The 19,892-nt window shown below is 37.6% G+C and overlaps 1 protein-coding gene across 3 annotated transcripts in view; it reads right to left on the bottom strand.

Annotated features, from left to right (window-relative positions):
- GRM1 (glutamate metabotropic receptor 1) overlaps nt 1-19,892 on the bottom strand; it is a 313,303-nt gene that overhangs the window by 82,850 nt on the left and 210,561 nt on the right. For all 3 annotated transcript variants that reach the window (XM_036318276.1, XM_036318278.1, XM_036318277.1), the window contains one exon: nt 8,849-9,084. In XM_036318276.1, the coding sequence (XP_036174169.1) occupies nt 8,849-9,084 (236 nt within the window). The remainder of the gene's footprint in view (nt 1-8,848; nt 9,085-19,892) is intronic.

The raw sequence follows: 19,892 nt of genomic DNA, 5'->3' as shown, positions 1-19,892 counted from the left end.
ACAGTTATGGATTATAAGTCTATGAAGAACCTTTATCAATTATCTATTGCTACATAATGCTGCATAACAAACCACCCCAAGGCTTAGTGGCTTAAAATAACAACTCTTTTATTTAGTTTATAAATCAGGAGGTCAACTGGGATGTTCTGCTATTCTGGATTGGATATGACTCATCTCAACTAGGCTTGCTCATGTATCAACAGTCAGGTAGTGGATTGACTGGGGGCTGGCTTATCCAGGATGACCTCAACTGAGAGGTCATCCTTTTTATGCTCCATGTTATCACTCATATGTTAGAAAACTAACTCAGGCTTGTACATATAATTGGGAGAGGATTCCAAGAAAATGAATGGAAATAAGTCAAATCTCTTTAGCCTAGACTTGGAACTGGTAAATTAAAAGGTCAATCCAGATTCAAGACATAGGGAATAAAACTCTATCTCTTAATGCAAGGATCTGTAAAGTCATATTTCAAAGAGCATAGACATAGGGAGGGGTGGGGAATTGTGAAGTCTCCCACAATCTCTAATTAATAGTACTAATTTCCATGTTGTAGGCAAATAATATTCTCTAGGAATGCATATTGGCATTTGAGCCAAACTTTCAAGGAAAAGAGAAGTTATTACCCTAGGATAGTGATGGAAAACCTTTTGAGCTCAGCATGTCAGCATTTTGAAAAACCCTAACTTAACTCTGGTGCCGTGTCACATATAGAAATTTTTTGATATTTGCAACCATAGTAAAACAAAGACATATTTTTGATATTTATTTTATATATTTAAATGCCATTTAACAAAGAAAAATCAACCAAAAAAAATGAGTTCATGTGTCACCTCCGACACGCGTGTCATAGGTTTGCCATCACAGCCCTAGGAACTAGTGGGCAGAAATAAATAGGAATCTATCTCAGTTTAGAGTATTGTAATCTGGATCAAATGATAATAGACCAATCCTATCAAATCTTACATAGTAAGGTAATTCAAAATGGAAAGTCCATGAAGCTTGAGATCTAATCATAAAGCAAATCCTATATAATAAAAGGGTAATATGCAAATTGACCCTAATAGCAGAATGGCTGAGAATGACTGGTCACTATGACACACACTGGCCTCTGGGGGACAGACAGTCAATGCATAATCTGCCCCATGGTGGTCAGTGTGCTCCCACAGGGGGAGCTCTGTTCAGCCACAAGCCAGGCTGACGGCTGCCAGCACAGCGGTGGTGGTGGGAGCCTCTCCCATCTCCTCATCAGCACTAAGGATGTCCGACTGCAGCTTAGACCTGCTCCCTGCTGGCAAGTGGACATCCTCTGAGGGCTCCTGGGCTGCCAGAGGGATGTCTGACTGCCAGCTTAGGCCTGATCCCCCGGGAAGCAGGCCTAAGCCAGCAGGTGGTCATTCCCCGAGTGGTTCCAGACTGCGAGAGGGCACAGGCCGGGCTGAGGGACAGCCCACCGAGTGCACAAATTTTTGTGCACCAGGCCTATAGTATATTATAAAAATTAGTACCAATCTAAAATTTGTAAATGGTGGCCTCCAAGCTAATGGAGCAAGAGTACTCATGCTTGAAGATGCAAATCAAAATGACAATGAGATACCATCTCACACCTGTCAGAATGGCTATCATCAACAAATCAACAAATGACAAGTGTTGGCAAGTATGTGGAGAAAAAGGAACCTTCGTGCACTGATGTTGGGAATGCAGACTGGTGCAGCCACTGTGGAAAACAGTATAGATTTTCCTCAAGAAATTAAAAATGGAACTCCCATTTGACCCAGGAATCCCACTCCTAAGAATATATCCCAAGCCGTAACCGGTTTGGCTCAGTGGATAGAGCGTTGGCCTGCGGACTGAATGGTCCCAGCTTCGATTCCGGTCAAGGGCATGTACCTTGGTTGTGGGCATATCCCCAGTGGGCAGTGTGCAGGAGGCAGCTGATCGGTGTTTCTCTCTCATCGATGTTTCTAACTCTCTATCTCTCTCCCTTCCTCTCTGTAAAAATCAATAAAATATATATTTTTAAAAAAGAATATATCCCAAGAAACCAGAAACACCAATTAGAAAGGACATATGAACCCCTATGTTCACAGCAGCACAATTTATAATAGCTAAGATTTGGAAACAGCCTAAATGCCCATCAGCAGATGAGTGGATTAAAAAACTGTAATATATCTACACAATGGAATACTATGCTGCTATAAAAAATAAATAACTCTTACCATTCACAACAGCATGGATGAACCTGGAGAGCATTATGCTAATCAGAGAAAGATAAATATCACATGATCTCACTCTTTTTTGGAATATAATGAACAACATAAACTGATGAACAAAAATAGATACAGAGACAGAGAAACATCAAACAGACTGTCAAACTTCATTGGGAAGTGGGGAGTAAGAGATCAACCAAAGGACTTGTATGCATGCATATAAGCATAACCAATAGACACAGACACAAGGGGGTAAGGGCATGTGTTGGGGGATAGGGGTGGATGGGGGAGGTCAATGGAGGGGGGAAGAAGACATATTAATACTATACGTAATACTTTAAAGAAGAAAAAAAAGAGTACTCAAGCTTGGAAGTATTGAAATTTTGTCACATCAGACAACCTATCATTATTTTATAAGTCCTGAGCTGTTGGTCAGCATAACAGATGCTATCCAAATTCTTTCATTATGTCTTGGACAACAATGAAATACAAAGGTATATTAGCTTTAAAAAGCATTGTGCCCATCTGATCCCAATTGGTACAAAGAATAAGGAGAGAAAGTAAAATTATGGCTGTAAATTCACTAGGTTGTATAAAAGGTTGCTGAGGACATCGTGAACCTGGTAAACTCATACAGGTGATATACTGCTTGCCACAGCAAATCTTAATATCGCCATATTGCAAGATAATGGTAATACATGTTTTTAAGAGATCCCAGAACTGTCAAGTTTGTGGATGACATGAGGGAACAATTTAAAAACAGTAAAAACAACCATCAAAACTTTTTGTACCATATTCACTGTTTATTTTTTTATATGTAAGAAGGAAATTGGAAGCAAACTAAATGTCCAAAAACATAAGAATGGCTAAGTAATTATAGTGTTTTCATTGAGTAGAATATTGCGGAACTATTAAAATGGTTTTTATAAAGACTATGCATCAACATTACAAAAAGTAAAGTATAATTCTAAGTGAAAATAAGACACAGAATTATATGCACACTATGATTATAGCTATGCAAAACAAAATGATAAAAGTGCACAGAATTTCATGCAGTGCTAGTAGGAGTTGCCTTTTGGAACTCCTTATTTTTGAAAGCCTTAGAAATGTTTATATCTTTTCATTGAGTAATTCAGCTTCTGAAAATACATCTCAAGAAAATGATCTGAAATGTAAGAAAAAGGTTTAGGAAGAAGAACTGTTATTATATCACAGCAGCTTTTTCTTTCTTTAATTTGTGAAGAATTCTAAACAGCCTAAATGTGTAGGAAGAATGCAGTGGCTAAATAAATTATAGTTTATCTGTTTGCAGAATGTTATGCAGCCATTAAGAATTTGAAAAATGTAATGACAAAGATAAATTGATAAATTTAAAAGAAAAGGTAGTGTTCATTTTAAAAAGTAGTATATAAATAATATTGCTACATCACTTAAAATTAAATAGAGAAAGATAAAAGTACACCAAAATTTAATAGTGTATTTAGTAGAAATATATGTTTTAAATTAACAGTGATTATCGGTAGTTGCATAAGGGCAACTTCTAAATGATCTTTCTCTTTATTATGCTTTTCCATATTTCCAATTTGCATATGGTAAAGCATATGCATTGCTTTGATAATCAGAACAGAATTATAAAAGCTACATGGGAAAATATAAAAGAAAATATCTAATTGGCATTATGTAAGGGTAACTGGTGAAGTGTCATGTGCTTGTTTTTTTTCTAATTTTCACATCCTGGACTGTAGTTATTTTAAATTTATAACTTCAAAAATTATGAATTTTAATTATATCACCATGTCATATCTTATTTACTTTCTGGTGAGATGTGAAACTAATAACACTTTATATTCTGCTTGTATTATTTCATTCAATTCTCACAACACCTGTGTGAAGTAGAAATTATCATGTTACAGTTGGTAGACATTGAGACGCAGAGGTCCACTAAGTCATGCAGCAGACACCTAACTGAGCCAGTGCGGGACCCAGCGGTGTGTTTCAAATGCAGTACTCTCACAGCCCCCATGGAGCCCGCTAGCAGTTCTCATCAGGCATGATGAAGCACTATGTCCTTGCAAACATGACCCAAATGCTGTAAGCAACTAAGATGTTTACTGAAAGAGAATGACTTTGATTTGCTTTATAACTGCTCTTTCTACTGTCTTCATAATGATTCATGTTTTTAGAAGTTAGTCTTCAATGTTTCAATTAGTGCTTTTCTAACACATCTCCAATCCCTTGATATTCTCAACTAATTAAGCAGTGATATATAGTATTTGTATGAAGTACTATTTAATTAACCACAGTGATTCCCAAATTATTCAGCCTGGATTCAGGACCCTTAATATTCAAACTGACAACCTACTACACATGATTCTTTATTTAAATAGTGACATCTGAGATGAAGCTCAATAAAGGTTTCTATGATATTGCAATGTCAAAACTTTCTAAGACACCCAAAATGACCCAATTAGAAGAGATACACATGAGTGAGAAACAGCAGTTATCAATAACAGTATGGAAAGGCTATTTCCACTTCCTCACACTAATTTTCATAAATGTGTCTGCAATATTCATTTGAATACTATGAAGTATATTTGATGCTCAAGGATCTCAACTAGGTAAGAATGATACATAAAGTGAAAGTTTATATTGTTCTTCAATAACATGGAAGCTAATTTTATAGAACTACTGAGATTAACACTGAAGAACATGAAAGTATACACATAAATATAGAATAGACAAACACTGCTAGAGATAAAATTCTACAATTTCTGCAGCAGAAAATATCAATAAGTTTGATGAATTAGTTCCAAATAGAAAAAGTTAAATAAGCCTTTTGCCTTCCTTAGAATTAAGAATAAAGAGAAATAGTTGCTGAATGTGACTCCAGGATGAAATGCAAACATAAACATGCTTATTAAGGGTTATAATCACATAAGAAGATCTTAAAAATAGCTTTGAAAGCCAAACATAATATATAAAAGTAATTAATACATTTTCAGATTGTTAATTGCTGCTATGAACGTTAACCAAAACTTTGCATGACATTAGACTTCAACCTTGACACTTGCATGTGCAATGACATGCAGGAGTATTGTACATGGCCTCAGAGTTCTCACTTTTCTTTGAGAGTTCAGGTCACAAAATATTTTCTTGGAAATCCTCATATAAAGACATACAAGCATCTCTCTATATATATAAGCCTAAGCAACTGGTTGACCAGTTGCCATGACATGCACTGACCACCAGGGGGCAGATGCTCAGTGCAGGAGCTGCCCCCTGGTGGCTCAGCTGACCAACGGGCCCAGAAGCAGGGATCACGGCTGGCGAGTGCCACTGAGTCGGTGCAAGCCTCTCCTGATCTGGACTGACTGGGAGCGAGCCTGCTGCAGGCACAGTAGGGCCGTGATTAGTGGGAGCAGCAGGCAGGAGGGACAGGTGGCATTGGACTGCAGGTTTCAGCCTAATCCCCAAAGGGCATGCCTAGGGACCTCACCGGTGCACGAATCCGTGCACTAGGCCTCTAGTGTTTAGTAAGTACTATTCTGAATTTTTCTAATAAACCACAATGGCAAAGTGGCATCATTAATAGGCATATTAGACTTGTCCAAAATCTAGCTCCTGATTCTTCCCCCACCTGCTTTTCGTGGAGTCTTCCCCATCTCAGCAAATGGTGACACCATCTTGGCTGTTGCAGACTAGAGTCATATATATATATTTCAGAGAGGAAGGAAGAGGGAGCGAGAGACAGAAACATCAATGACGAGAGATAATCATTGATCAGCTGCCTCCTGAACACCCCACACTGGGATTGAGCCCACAACCCAAGCATATGCCCTGACCAGGAATTGGACCATGATCTCCTGATTCCTGGGCCAACACTCAACCACTAAGCCACACTGGCTGGGTAGACCAGAGTCATTCTTGACAATTCTGTCAGCAAATCCCCTCAGCTTTTTTTCAAAATGTACTCAGAACTCAGCCACCTCTCTCCATCACGCTTGCCAATACCATGGCCCCATTCTTACCTGCCTTATTTAGTGCTGCTTCCTTCTGCCTTTACCCCTCTGTTAAAGTTTAAAAACTACAGAAAGGGTGATATTTTTTCTTCAGAAAAAGCTGGCAACCATGTCTCTGCTGTGCTTAAACTTCCAATGATTTCCACCTCACTAAGAACAAATCCTCAGAAAATCCTCACAAAATCCAGTTAAGTCCTGCAGGATCTGTGCCCTTCTGTGCCTCTCTGATTTACCTCCTACTCCTCTACCTACTCACTGGCTCCAACCTGCATGGGCTCCTTCCTGTTCCGCTAAGCCAGGCATGCGGTGCTTCTTTTTATTCTCTACTCCCTTGCTTGAGATGCCCTTCTCCAGTGTTCACATGCCCTTCACAGGCTCACTCCCTCACAGTCTCCACATCTGCAATCAAATGTCGCCTTCTCACGGAGACGTTTTATGGTCATTCTCTACTGCAATCTCTCTGTCCAACCTCCCAATCCTCATTCTTTACTTCTCCAATGCCCTTTGGATCTACTGAAGAATGTATATTTTTAAATTTATTTTTGTTTACTATTATTTCCAAGCCTTAAATGTAAGATTATTGATTTCACTTTTTTTGCTTTGTTTGTTTTCTGCATTTCCATCTCCTAGAATAAAGCCTTGCACATATTAGGTACTCAATAAATTATGGTGAATGAATGAAAAATATTTTATTTTAAAAATAAGAGTCCTTAACTTTTATTTTCTTTAAAGTGACTCATTGCATTCCAACACTGAGAGAATATAAATTAATTCATTAGTTGGCTACTAAGAAATGACTGAGATTTCAATAAATGTACAAGATTCTATGAGGTTTGCAAGTGCTATCGATCTTTAAAGATCTCACAGTTTAAGATTGAAAACAAAATTCATTAGGGAAAATTTAGAGAACAATAAAAATTATATATTACTAAATACTAAGTCAAGCATTGTGGTATTGAGGAGGTATGCATTTGAATTCCATCGCTGAAATTAATGACATGCACCTAAGGAAACTGTTGCCAAATCCACCCTCAATGTCTTTATTTTGCAAATAAGGTGAAGGCACTAGGTAGTTTATTGGTTCATTAGAGTTTTTAATTTCTGTTGGCCTATTAGTTGAGAGAAAGGAGAAGTCAGTTGAGATTCATGTGTGGAAATGGGTTAGCTGTTCGGCACCTCTCTTCCCCACTCCTGGCTCTCAGCCTCCGAAAAAGCCACACTGAGGAAGCTCTAATAATCGTGATTGACTGAAAATACGTGCACAGCAGACAGTTTCTCAGTGAACCCTGCTGAACCTCGGCAAGTCAGACAAATATCACAGAAGTTAAATAGATGGGTGTTTTAAATAATTTCTAATGTCAAAGTGTGAATATTATTAACACTAGAAATATTTCATGTAATTAGCCGTCTTCTTTTCTTTTAAAATCTCACTGTCTTTGGTTGTGATTTATCTCTATATCATGTGTATAATGTGTTTTGACTTGCCCAGAAAGCAAGCCAAAACACATTTCTAGGTCTGGCATCATAGACTCCCTTCCCTTCCCTTCCCTTCCCTTCCCTTCCCTTCCCTTCCCTTCCCTTCCCTTCCCTTCCCTTCCCTTCCCTTCCCTTCCCTCCTCTCTCTCTCTCTCTCTCTCTCTCTCTCTCTCTCTCTCTCTCTCTCTCTCTCTCTCTCTCTCTCTCTCTCTCTCTCTCTCTCTCTCTCTCTCTCTCTCTCTCTCTCTCTCTCTCTCTGCTGTATACATTGTTATGCATGAGGGTTGTATGTATAGATGGGTTCTAGAATTCTCTGAATAATATCTCCTCAGCCTAGTGAAAGGAAATACATGTTATACAACTATGCTACAATATAAATTTGGCCATGGCTGTACATCATGGTATGTTATCAACCTAGTATAGACAACTGGCTTTGAATGACCCCAAGGTAGATCAAGGATAATCTATCTTTGAGCATGGACAAGGGACAACAATAACAATGTCTCTATGCAGTAACCATAATACTCATAAAAGTTAGCATGTTAAGACATATAAATTATAGTTTTGGGGGGAGGTCAGGGATGAAGAGGACATTGTGTGGAGTGCACCTAGCCCCTGAAAGACCTGGAACAATGTGCCAGGGAGCAAGGCACAAGAAGCTCCAATTTGTATCGTCTTTCCAGTTTACAAATGAGGGTGCAGAGTTTCTTGCCACATATACCCATGCTGGTGGTGTGGCCCTGGGTGACATTATTTCATCTTCTCCTGACTTGTATATTGAAGCAATTAATAAAGAAGAAAGAAAAGGATAAAACCAATGCTGTGGCTAGCACCTCCTAAGCTATAAAACTTCTTCCCTCTGGAATACCTGAATTCTCAGTTTGCTTTTCCTTTACTGATGTTACATCTTCTTATCATTTGTCCCACCAGAGACCAAAGCAGTTCTTTCCAGAATATAGAAACATGATCTCTGGGGCAACATACACACACTCTCTCCTCACTGCAGCTATTTTATAAATTAATATGGCAATTTAGTCTTTGCATCTCCAGCCTTAGCACATTATAACTCTCATTCAACAAGCTGTAATGGGGTCATAAGAGACGACCACACCTCTAAGTTGCGACTTTGTGAACATGAGTTACCTGTGCAGATTCTCTTAAAGTTGGGATTTTCCAGAAGGTGTCCTGGTAGGCGGCACTGGAACCGGTGTTGCCAGAACTCAGGGAACCAAGGATTCCTCGTATTAGTGTCCAGCCTTAGTTTCAGGAAATAATCATCAAACGACCTGACCTCTGGAGACTGCAGCTTTATCGTGATTCCCCCGTTGGCTTCCACCTCATAACCTTCAATGACTTCATCTCTGTCTGCCCATCCATCACTAAAAGAAACCAGGGGTTGGGGTGGGGAAAGAGAAAGATAAACATCTCACAAATAGAGCTCAGAGTTGTGCATGAATGAAACAATTCAGCAAGGCTAGGGTCTAGTTTAAGCCAGCATCGCTACCCATCAATGACATTTGTTTGGCAGAGAGCACAAAGTTGTGAAGTCATAATAATCTTGCTTAATTTTCAAAATAGTGAAAGTGATGATGAAGATGCTGATAGTAACAGTTATAAGAACTAATATTTATTGGGCACATACTAGTCATCAGATGCTATGCTACTCACTTTTACTGAGTCAGGAGATGTTCTGGGACCTAGGTGAAACCGGGCTGCTATCCAGGCAGCCTGACTCTAAGCCCAGTGCTCTTTACCACTAGATCACAAAGCCCACCAGTTCCTAGCCAGACCACCAGGAAACAAGACTCAGCAAGGTTTCAAGGTTGCCATCCAGACCATTATACTAGCTGCATTACATGAGGTAGAATATTGATTTAGCTCAGAAACATGACAACCACAGATTTTGTTCCTAGACATTGTTTAAATTTGCATTGCTTAGAAATGACCAATGCTTTTCCCCTCCTGGTGCTGTTTCAAAATAATAGCAATAAAAGAAAACAATCTCTCTCCTCAAAATAAATTATTCCTCCGTTCATTAAATGGGAATTCACTGATATTTTATTCAATGGGTTTGAATTTTTATTTGTTCACCTTCTAGAATGTTCACATCTGCCATGAATAATGTAACTCCAATTTAATTCAAGAGTATATAGAAGCCAGGCCAACCCTCATGTGAGGGGTCGTGATCCTTTTCCAAGAGGGTGTCAAAGAAAAATTGCACTGAACAGAGTGAAATAAGCAAAGAAGACTTTATTCAAGATGTGCTGGGGGATTGTGAGGGGAGCTTGGTCAATGTGATTAGCCATCTGTATTTGGTAATTGCCACTTATCTAAGTTAGGTTCCCACCTTCCCACAGAAACTAGGGAATAGACGTTTGCTATCATTTTTGGTGATTACATTTTATAGGGATGGCTCCCAGGTCACTGAAAAGGAAATTTCTCTGTTATAAAACTTTCAAAAAGCTGAGAGAAATTTTATATCTCAAAGTGACAGAGAAAGAATTTACAATGACATGTTTATGAAAATAAATGCTCTAAGAAAGGGGAAATATATCCTTCCTTCCTTCCTTCCTTCCTTCCTTCCTTCCTTCCTTCCTTCCTTCCTTCCTTCCTTCCTTCCTTCCGTCTTTTCTTTCTTCAGAAAACACATAATACCCACTATGTGCCAGGTGCTCTGCTAGGTTCAGAATTCAATTGAGAATGAGACATGCTGTCTTTTGCTCCTACTGTTACAGACTTGTGGGGAAAACACACACTAAACAAGAATTACAAATGCTATGTAGGGAAAGGAGAAGTGACCAGTACTATAGGGAGAAGGGGTCTGGGGACTTGACTTAGTCTGGTGTGTATGTATGCATGTATGTATGTATGTATGTATGTATGTATGTATGTGAGTGTGGGTGGAAGCAGAGTAATTAGAAATGAATTTCCTAAGAAAGTGATGTCTGACCTGAGATTCAAAGGATTAGTCCAGTGAAGGGGGGGTGGGGGGAAGGTTGGCATAGAGGTTCCTGGTAGATTATCTAATACAGAGGAATGAGCATGGCTCAGTCGAGGGATTTAGAGTCAGTAAGGCCGGAACCTAGAGAGAACAGTGCAGGAGATGCGGGTGCAGGCATAAATCCTAACCTAGGAATCTTAGCCTAAAGGCTGCAGGAAGTCTTCTAGGTGTTGAGAACCTATTTTAACAAGGCCACTCTCTCTGTTCCCTTGTGGTAAATGACTTGAGTATTTTTCTGGCAAGTTCTCTCTACTCACCATCACTGAATATCATGGCCCGTCAAATTGATCAAAAGAAATAAAGACAAACTCACTTATCTTTTTACATACTCAGTGTGCTTAGAAAACTTTGAAGTACTTTAATTATTCAGATTTATTCACATTTATATCATAACTACATCTACAGCAATTTGAAGACCTCAGCTACAGTTCATGTCATGCTGAAAAGAAGGGTAAAAATAAAACCAGTTAGGCTTTCAAAAATTCTGCCTATGAGTATAAATTTAAAATCAAGGTGACATAACTTGAAGAAAGAATTACTTTTTGACACAAAGTTTGGGCTTGAAATGTGTTTCTCCCCAAGGTTTAACATTATATGAGACGTGTATGTTCGTAGTCTGAACAAGAAATCCACAATTTTTGAAGTCTACAAAATGAGACTTTTAAAATGTTTATATGTATTTCTTTTTTAAAAAATCTATTCTCAGTTTATAAAAGCATATATCGCATGTGAGCACTAGAAGCAGGATGTGACTTTCTGTTTTTTTGCCCATCCACAGAAAGAAGCACATCACAGGAGTAAACCTTCATTTACAAATATAGATAATTATAATAAAATTCATATGGTTTAGTGGGGTGGGACCCCCAAGTCCCCTTTGCAATCGGTCAAAATCCTTCCTCCTCACTGTAGATGATCCCTTTTCCAAAATTAGGGTTGGTGTTAAATCTGAGAGGACATACAATCAAGTAGAACCAGATGTAATAGAGAAAATATTCAACTAGGATTAGTTGGTAAATATCTTTTTAATATATATATATTTTTTGTCAACACATATACTTATATGGTGCATATCTTTTGAAATAAAGATAAAAATTTGCTGAGAAATGTCCATAAAACAACTCCTGGGTTTTAAAAATTTAAATTATTTTGTCTACCTACCATTTGTCAGATGTATGTACAGAAATTTTTGAAGGATTCTCTCTGTTTAGTTTTACTGGGATTTTTTAAACGAGGATATTGGTTTGTGAACTCCCTGTGAAGCACACTTGTAAAGAGAGAGCCAGCAGCTTGCCGGATACCTGGGGTAGGATTTTTCTTTTATTGGTGATGGTGACAGTGGAATAAACTGTGCTTGACCAGAGATGACCTGCAGGCACCTGCTGGCCCTGTGAGTGGAGTGAATCCTGCTGTGCTGGGTGCTGACCAGCCGTGAGCAGTGCTGAACTCTCTAGGAGGCCCATTCATAGCCTCTCACAGCTTCTGCTGTTCCATCTGTTTCCCAATTATTAGTTTCTTTTCCTTTCTGAGGTCTGGAAATAAAATTGCATGATATGGATGAACGGGGTGAACAGTTACCAGAAAGCTGCATCTCCTAAGTATTCTTCACAAAATTACAAGAATCTTTATTTCCTATCCCCTCCTCAACATTTACAGTATATGGACCAACTATTTCACAAGGCTGTTCTTCCTTTCCCATGAAATCATTGTTCTAGTCTCTGCAAAATATCACCATCCAAACATGAATAATAATACTTCTCCTACTTATAAATTCTGATATTAACAACAGGAAATCATTATTTCTAATGCTACCAATTATAACTTGACAGGAGCTGCATGAGTGCTACTTTTGTATCATATCAGTTAAAGTAATTTAATAAGCAAATCAATAGTAAGAAACAGAAATACAACAGTATTCATTTAAAAATTGTTCAGAAACATTTTATAAAAACACATTTACATTCAATTAAAAGAATTACAATTGAGGGAGTAAAGCAATTTTATTTGTTATGAGATTAAGTAATTGTGTTTACCTGATAATGAAACTATAATACTTTGAAAGTATTCTAGGATTACAATATAACTGGGGGGAAAAGAAAATCATAATAAAAAGAATATTTTCAAAATCTTATGTAATGAAGCACACATTCTGTAAATTACAATGCTAATCATATTTACAAAGGTTGAAGAAATGTAGCATAATATAATTTAAGTTAGGTAATGTCAATTGTGGAAAATTTTGAGAGAATGGCAGTGTTTTCAATAATAACTCAGACTGGCTTTATTCGCTCAATGTTTATTTACTAAGAATCTTGCATGAATTAGGCATTTTGCTTACTGAAAATACATTGCTAAAATGTACAGGCAAAGCCCCTATCGTTAAGACTATTACAGAGGTGGGAAGTCTGGCCACTGAATATACAGTAGCCACAGAGAGTTGCAAAGGAAAGAAAGACAGGATACAGGAGCACAGAAAAGGGGCAAGGTCTCATGTCAAGGGAGATTCTCTCCAAGGAGAGAGAAGTGACATCGAAGATGAGGCTTAAAGGATGAGTTGCAGTTACATAGGTAAAGAGAGAGATAGAAGAGTGAAATATTTAATGATCTTTATATTTCCATGAAAAGCAAGAATTCCGTCTTTTACAATTAGAAGCTGATATCAAAGGGCACAATTAAAAGCTAGAAAATCTGAAAAAAAGTTTTTTTTATAGATTGTTATCACATCTTGGTATTATCATCTGCAAAGTGTTGGCAGCAAACACTATGAATTTGACTGCCTTAGTCTCCTTGGGCTGCCATAACAAAATGCTGTCGACTGGTGGCTTTAATGACAGAAATTTATTTTCTCACAGCTCTGGAAAATGTCCAAGATCAGGCTCCCAACTGATTATTTTTGGTGAGTGCCCTCTTCCTGGCTTGCAGACTATGTCCTTACATGGCTTTCCTGGTGCGTATTCCACCCCCACCCCACCCCCACACAGTGTGTGAGAGAGGGAACAAACTCTCTGTTGCTTTTTTTTCTTATAAGGACATTAATCCTACTGGATTAGGGTCCCACCTTATGACTTCATTTAGCCTTAATTACCTTATTCAAAGGTCTTATCTCTAAATAGCCACACTGGAGATTGGGATTTCAACATATGAATTGGGATGCAAGACACAATTCAGTCCATAGCAGATGGAATGTTATTAAATGTATTATTCAATTTAAAAATTCTCATATAAGAAATCAATGCACCCTGGGGGCAAAGGGGGAGGATGAGGGGCATCTGTAATACTGTCAACAATAAAAAAAGATAATTTAAATTGAGCTAAAACCCATGCCATAAATTATTGGAACTGGCTACTGATAAAATATTGGAGATGACTTTTGAAAATGCAGCATCACTTACTTTTCTTGGGCTCAAAATTTAAAATGAATGCCCCATACTTGCTGAAATTTTAAGAAATCTCTGCTTTCATTTTTATCCACAGACTTCTGTGAAGGTGGTTATTTATGAGGAATGTTATGAAAATAAAATAACGAAGTAGTTTACATATGCATAACCCTATGAAAATATTGTTAATCCAACCAAGATTAGATAATATAATAAATTCATATTTATTTAGGATATGTAAACATTGATACCCATGATGTTTGTGCAAAGTGTACAGGCATTTAATATGGGGAACACCTACTTCATTTGTAACTTTTTAGCTTATTTACAATTATGGAACATCTAAAATTTATTATATAAGATGAACTTTTTCTGCCTATCACCTATGCACACACTTTCAAAAATGAGTATAATTTTTGTAATTCTTGTGTCCTTTGTTTTATTTCTATTATATTTACTGAAATGAGATTTATGTTCAATCTAGTACTACAACTTTGGGCTTGTATTCTGCATGATCCTATGCTATATTTGATTATTTAGTACTTTATCTTTACTGTATTTTACCAAAATACAATTTCACACTAAATTGAGAAATTTTAAAAAAAGAAGAGAGTTTGAGAAGCACTGTTCTAGAAGGTCTCTACCTTTGTGTTTTAGGAATTGGTAAGGTAAAGACAATGCTATTACAACAGTTCAAAAAAGGAACCCCTCAGAAACCCCATCGTAATGCTTTTGATAAATGGAGCCAGGACTACCAAGTAGAGACTTTTATTTTGTTGGAAGGCTGTGGCAGCTTCATTCCTTAGTGTAAAATTTTACAAATCTAAATTATCATTCTTTACACATCGTTTTAAAACCATGACTGTTTTACTGCCTTTGAACCTTTATTTTCCAGGTCCCTATGCCATCCAAGTGAGAGGCTGCATTATACCAGATAATTGTTAAGGACCAACTGAAGGGAAGCAAGAGACCCATAAGAAAAAGAATGCAATAAGGAGCCAGAGGATTCTGATTAAAGCATAAATCAGATCCTTGCATTCCTCTGCTTGAAACCCACTAATGCCTTTCCACTTCACCCAAAGCCCTTCAGTGGGCTTTAAAAAGGCCCTGCACTCTCTCATCTCTGCTCTTCTACTCTTTGCTCTGCTCTAGCCACACCTCGCTATTCCTCTTGAGTTAGGGACAGGTGCCCTGGCCTTAGGCTCTTTGCACTGGCTCTTCTCTATGCCTGGAATTCTCTTCACTTGGGTATTTTACATGGCTCATTCTTTCACTTCCTTCATGTCTGCTGAAATATCACATTCTCAGTAGGTGCTTTTTAAATTTAAAATTGTGTCCCTTATCTCTATCCCTCTACTCCTTTTTTCTCCTTAAAACCTATCACTATTTGATAATCCGTATAAATATATTTTCTGGCCTGGCCGGTGTGACTCAGCGGTTGAGTGTTGACCCAGGAACCAAGAGGTCGCTGATTTGATTCCTGGTCAGGGCACATGCCCACCAGATTGCAGGCTCAATCCCCAGTAAGGGGCATGTGGGAGGCAGCCAATAGATGATGTTCCTCTCTCATCGATGTTTCTATCTATCCTTCTCCCTTTCTCTCTTTCTTTCTCTCTCTCCCTCTCTCTCTCTCAAAAATCAATAAACATATTAAAAAATATGTTTTCTGTCTTTCAGTAAAATGAAAGTTCCACATAAACTGAGAGATGAGATTCTTATTGTTTTTGTTCACTTCTATAACACCAGAACTTATAAGAGTTTTTGGCTCATGTTAGTTGTTCATTATATATTTGTTAGATGAATTAATTAATGGATAAAAACTCTGTCAACTAATTTCTGTTCAAAAAATTTATGTAGAATACTATAATCAGTGTATGCAGGAGGTGGCTCATATCAGCTGGCAAAACTGTTAGTATTTTTTCCCGGCTATGCATTGTCACATCATGTTGATACACTGAAACTGGCCATAATGAGAGTATTTACTTTATGGGTACATCAGATTCCATAACAAAGCACCACAATCTAGGTGGCTTAAAACAACAGACGTATATTCTCTTATAATTCTGGAAGCTAAAAGTCTGAAATCAGGCTGCCAGCAGGGCCATGCTGTCTCTGAGACTTCAGGGAGAATCCCTTGCTTTTCTGAGTTTCTGCTGGTAGCCACCAATCCATGGCCCTCTGTAGCATGCAGCTGCACCAGTCCAATCCCTGTCCCTGTTGTCACATTGGGTTCCCCTGTGTGTGTCTGTGCCCATGTCTCTTCTCCACTGGTTAGGATATCAATCCTGTTGGATTAAAGGCCTGCTTACTCCAGTCTGACTTCATTTTAACTAACTACACTTGTAACAATTCCATTTCCAAATAAGGCCACATTCTGAGGTGCTGGGGATTAGGAATTCAAGGTATCTTTTTAGAGGGCGCAATTCAACCTATAACAATGAGCAAACACTAAAGATCAAGGCTTTATGGTTCTGTTTGTTTCATTTTGTAAGAGAGTCAGTTGTTAAACATTTAGCAGCATAGCACTAGCTAGAATGTGCTGGGAAGTTTTCTCTGAAATTCGAGAGTAGTTGTGAACTTCTGACATGTTAGATGAGATGAAGGTGATTTAAATAAATTTTGTTTGGTTCCAAGTACCTATAATAGAAATTAAGAGCTAATTTTTTAAATAAATGGTTATCCTTTCTGAAAGCTATTTTTACATGGTTTATACATGTGGATCATTTTACTTTTTTCCCTCAAGAGTATATAATTACATAAGAAGCATAAAAAACTATAAAACGCCCCCAAAAACCTGACAGTAGCACTGATAGCCCAACAAATACTATTAATTAAAAAACAGATTTGTAGTTTTTCCTGCAGTTATTTGAATTTTGGAACAATAATTGAAGCTCTGCATTAGAATCGGACATGTGCACTTATCTATACTGTAGGATTGAATTGTTCTTCTTGATAAAGTAATGAGTTGAGTTGTATCTGGGACTTAGTAAATTATTCTAATAATATAAAAATTAATATAAAAATACCATATATATGTATGGGACTTTTAATTTTACATTACATGTAATTCATTTAGAGTACATTTTTAGTCACTAAAGAACAAATCTGGATTTGTTCTTTAATGATTCAAAATTAAATCACAATGCAATATTAATAGATTCTAATCTTTTGCATTCTTTCATTTAACAAATATTCACTGATATCCTACTTAGGGCCAACAACTTTCAGGTCCTGAGAAGGCATTAATGAATAAGATAAGAAATGTCTCTACTCTCATTTAAATTCATAAGTTGGATTTCCCCTTCCAGCCAAGACAGAGTAACAAGTACCAAATATATTCTTCAGTATGAAACAACTAAAACACTGGACAAAATACATAAAACAATGTCTCCCAAGACACTTTCCATCAGGCAATGAAGGACAGTGATCTCTGTTAAGCGAGCCCTACAATTTTTTGCGCTTTCTGCCTAGATGTTTCCAAATCATGGCACACAGCATGGGGAGAAGGAGTGGGAAGAAATAACTCAGGCACAGTCCAGTGGATTCACTGAGTCAAGTGGATGGAGCTGGAGCCAGCAGAAATCAAGATTGGCCAGAGTTCACAAGGCAAAATACTGGAGTGAGGAGAGCTGCAAAGAGTGAACAGTCTACAGTGCTTCTCCCTAAAGTATTCAGTTGAATATTACAGAGCCCACGCTTGTGATAAAATTACCTAAGGCTGGGGAAACAACCAACCAAAAGGATTTGAGGGAATCATGCCTGGAGAACACAGAGAGCTAAGAATAGTAGCTATTTCCAGTAGGCAGAATGGAAAAGCTCCTGTTTCACAAGGAATTGGCTAAAGTCCTTAGAAGGGTCTTATCTCAATGGTCAGGAAAAATTAGCCCTAGACTAAAAATCAGCCCTGTGACTCTGATCTTGTCTAGTAAAGCCAAACGTAAGATGCAAAAGGACCAAATTATTTTTAAGAAACTTCATCTCCTCCAAGAACTAGCTCAAGAATATTTTTAGAAATACAAAATATGAGTACTCAACAAGGTAAGATGCACAATGTCTGGTATCTAGCAAATATTACCAGGCATATGCATTCATATGTAGAGTGAGGGAGGAAAGGAGATATTAAAGGAGCAAATAATAATAATAATAAATTACCCCATGGTGATGTAGATTAGGTAGAGGGTTTTTAAAAGAATCAACTGTTAAGGATAAAGAGAAGTATATCTTACATCATGTGGCCAGGGGAAGCACTGGGTGGGCAGGGAAGCATCTCTGAAAAGATGACACTTAAGCTGAGACCTGAGCTGTGTACAAGACATGAACCATGTGAGCATCAGAGGGAAGAGGACTTTAGGCAGCTCATGCAAAGGTCCTGAGGTAGGAAGAAGCAGTTGCGACTGAACATTTCCCACTTGTGACAGAAATGTAGGCTCAAAATCTTTCTTTACATTTATCAGAATAGAAAATACTTGGATAGATATTTTTCCATTTTTCAGCTGTCTACCATACATTTTACTATTATTCTCTAATATATCTTAAAATTTTAAGTATTTTCAGTTTTTTAAAGTTCTTGTTAGGGAAAAAGAATATTTTTTAATGAGAAGGTGGTCTCATTGTAATTACATAAACTAATGAGTGACCCTGGAGAAACCGTAAGACCATCAGAGCTTAGGGCAAGTCACAGCTCTTACTTGCACCTCATGCAATATGCCCAACTTTCTCTGTAATGATGAGTCCAGAAATACCTCACTGTTCAAGTCACAGAGATATCCCAAGTGCCACTCAGAAAAATCTTAAAATCATGTTCTGAGGGAACTCGATATGGCTCCTAAATCATCTTGTGTTATAGTAACCTATTGGCTATAGAATTCCACAAAGACTAGGTCACAACTGACCCAGTTAGAGCTTAAATTCTTCGAGGTTTGAATAGAATTAGAAGCTTTAGCTTTTTACTTCACTAGAGTTAAAAGTGAGCTTATCCAACAGGCTCCACCTCAACACTGAAGTTTCCCTACCATTTATCTCTTAATGTCCTCCGGTTCTGAAGCAGTCCTGGGGTTAAAAGGAGGGCTCCACTTAGAGACCATGGACTGGAAGTGAGGCCTATGTGCATTCCTTGATGGAGGACAGTAGATACCCATTTGATTTAATGCCATTTGGGAAAAGGGCATAAAGTATACGTGGAGGCAGATAAATAGGTATCATGAATAGTAATCAGTGAGAGGTTTGTAAAATGAAAGAATGAATGAGTCATGAAGATCTTGAGTTATTCTCAGAAATTGTTTTTACTCTGGGAATTTCTTGCATTACAGGGTCACTGGATGATTAAAGTGGAACTCCCAGATGAGAGCCTATAGGTAAAAGAATAATTCATCAATGCTACAGATAATATAACTGTGTTCTCAGTAACTATTTGTGGAAGAAAGGAAAGAACAGAAGGAGGAAGAGACAAAGAAGGACTGAGAAATGAGCATATGATGTCCACAGTCATGGGAAAGTTATCAGGACACATATGGAGAGCTAATTTTTCTATGCTGCTGTCTTATATTCTGAGATGCAAGCCAAGCTGTCAGGATCTTTTTTTATTAAACTAATTTATTTTTCTTACATGAACAAAAGGTCAAAGCACAACAATTTGTGGTTTTTCAAAAGTGAAGCCAATAATTTAGTAACTTCATAAATGAACTCTCTTAACAACCCAATGCAAATTACTCTACTCTCTAATTTATATCATCCTAATGGTTCAAACTACTCCTGATTTTTTACATTAAAAGAATTATTTTTAAAAATTTGATAAAATGTTCTAAATGAGGTC

This window comes from Myotis myotis, unplaced genomic scaffold (assembly GCF_014108235.1).
Source record: "Myotis myotis isolate mMyoMyo1 unplaced genomic scaffold, mMyoMyo1.p scaffold_m19_p_7, whole genome shotgun sequence".
Lineage (NCBI taxonomy): Eukaryota > Metazoa > Chordata > Mammalia > Chiroptera > Vespertilionidae > Myotis > Myotis myotis.
This window is presented reverse-complemented; position numbering and strand designations above follow the sequence as displayed.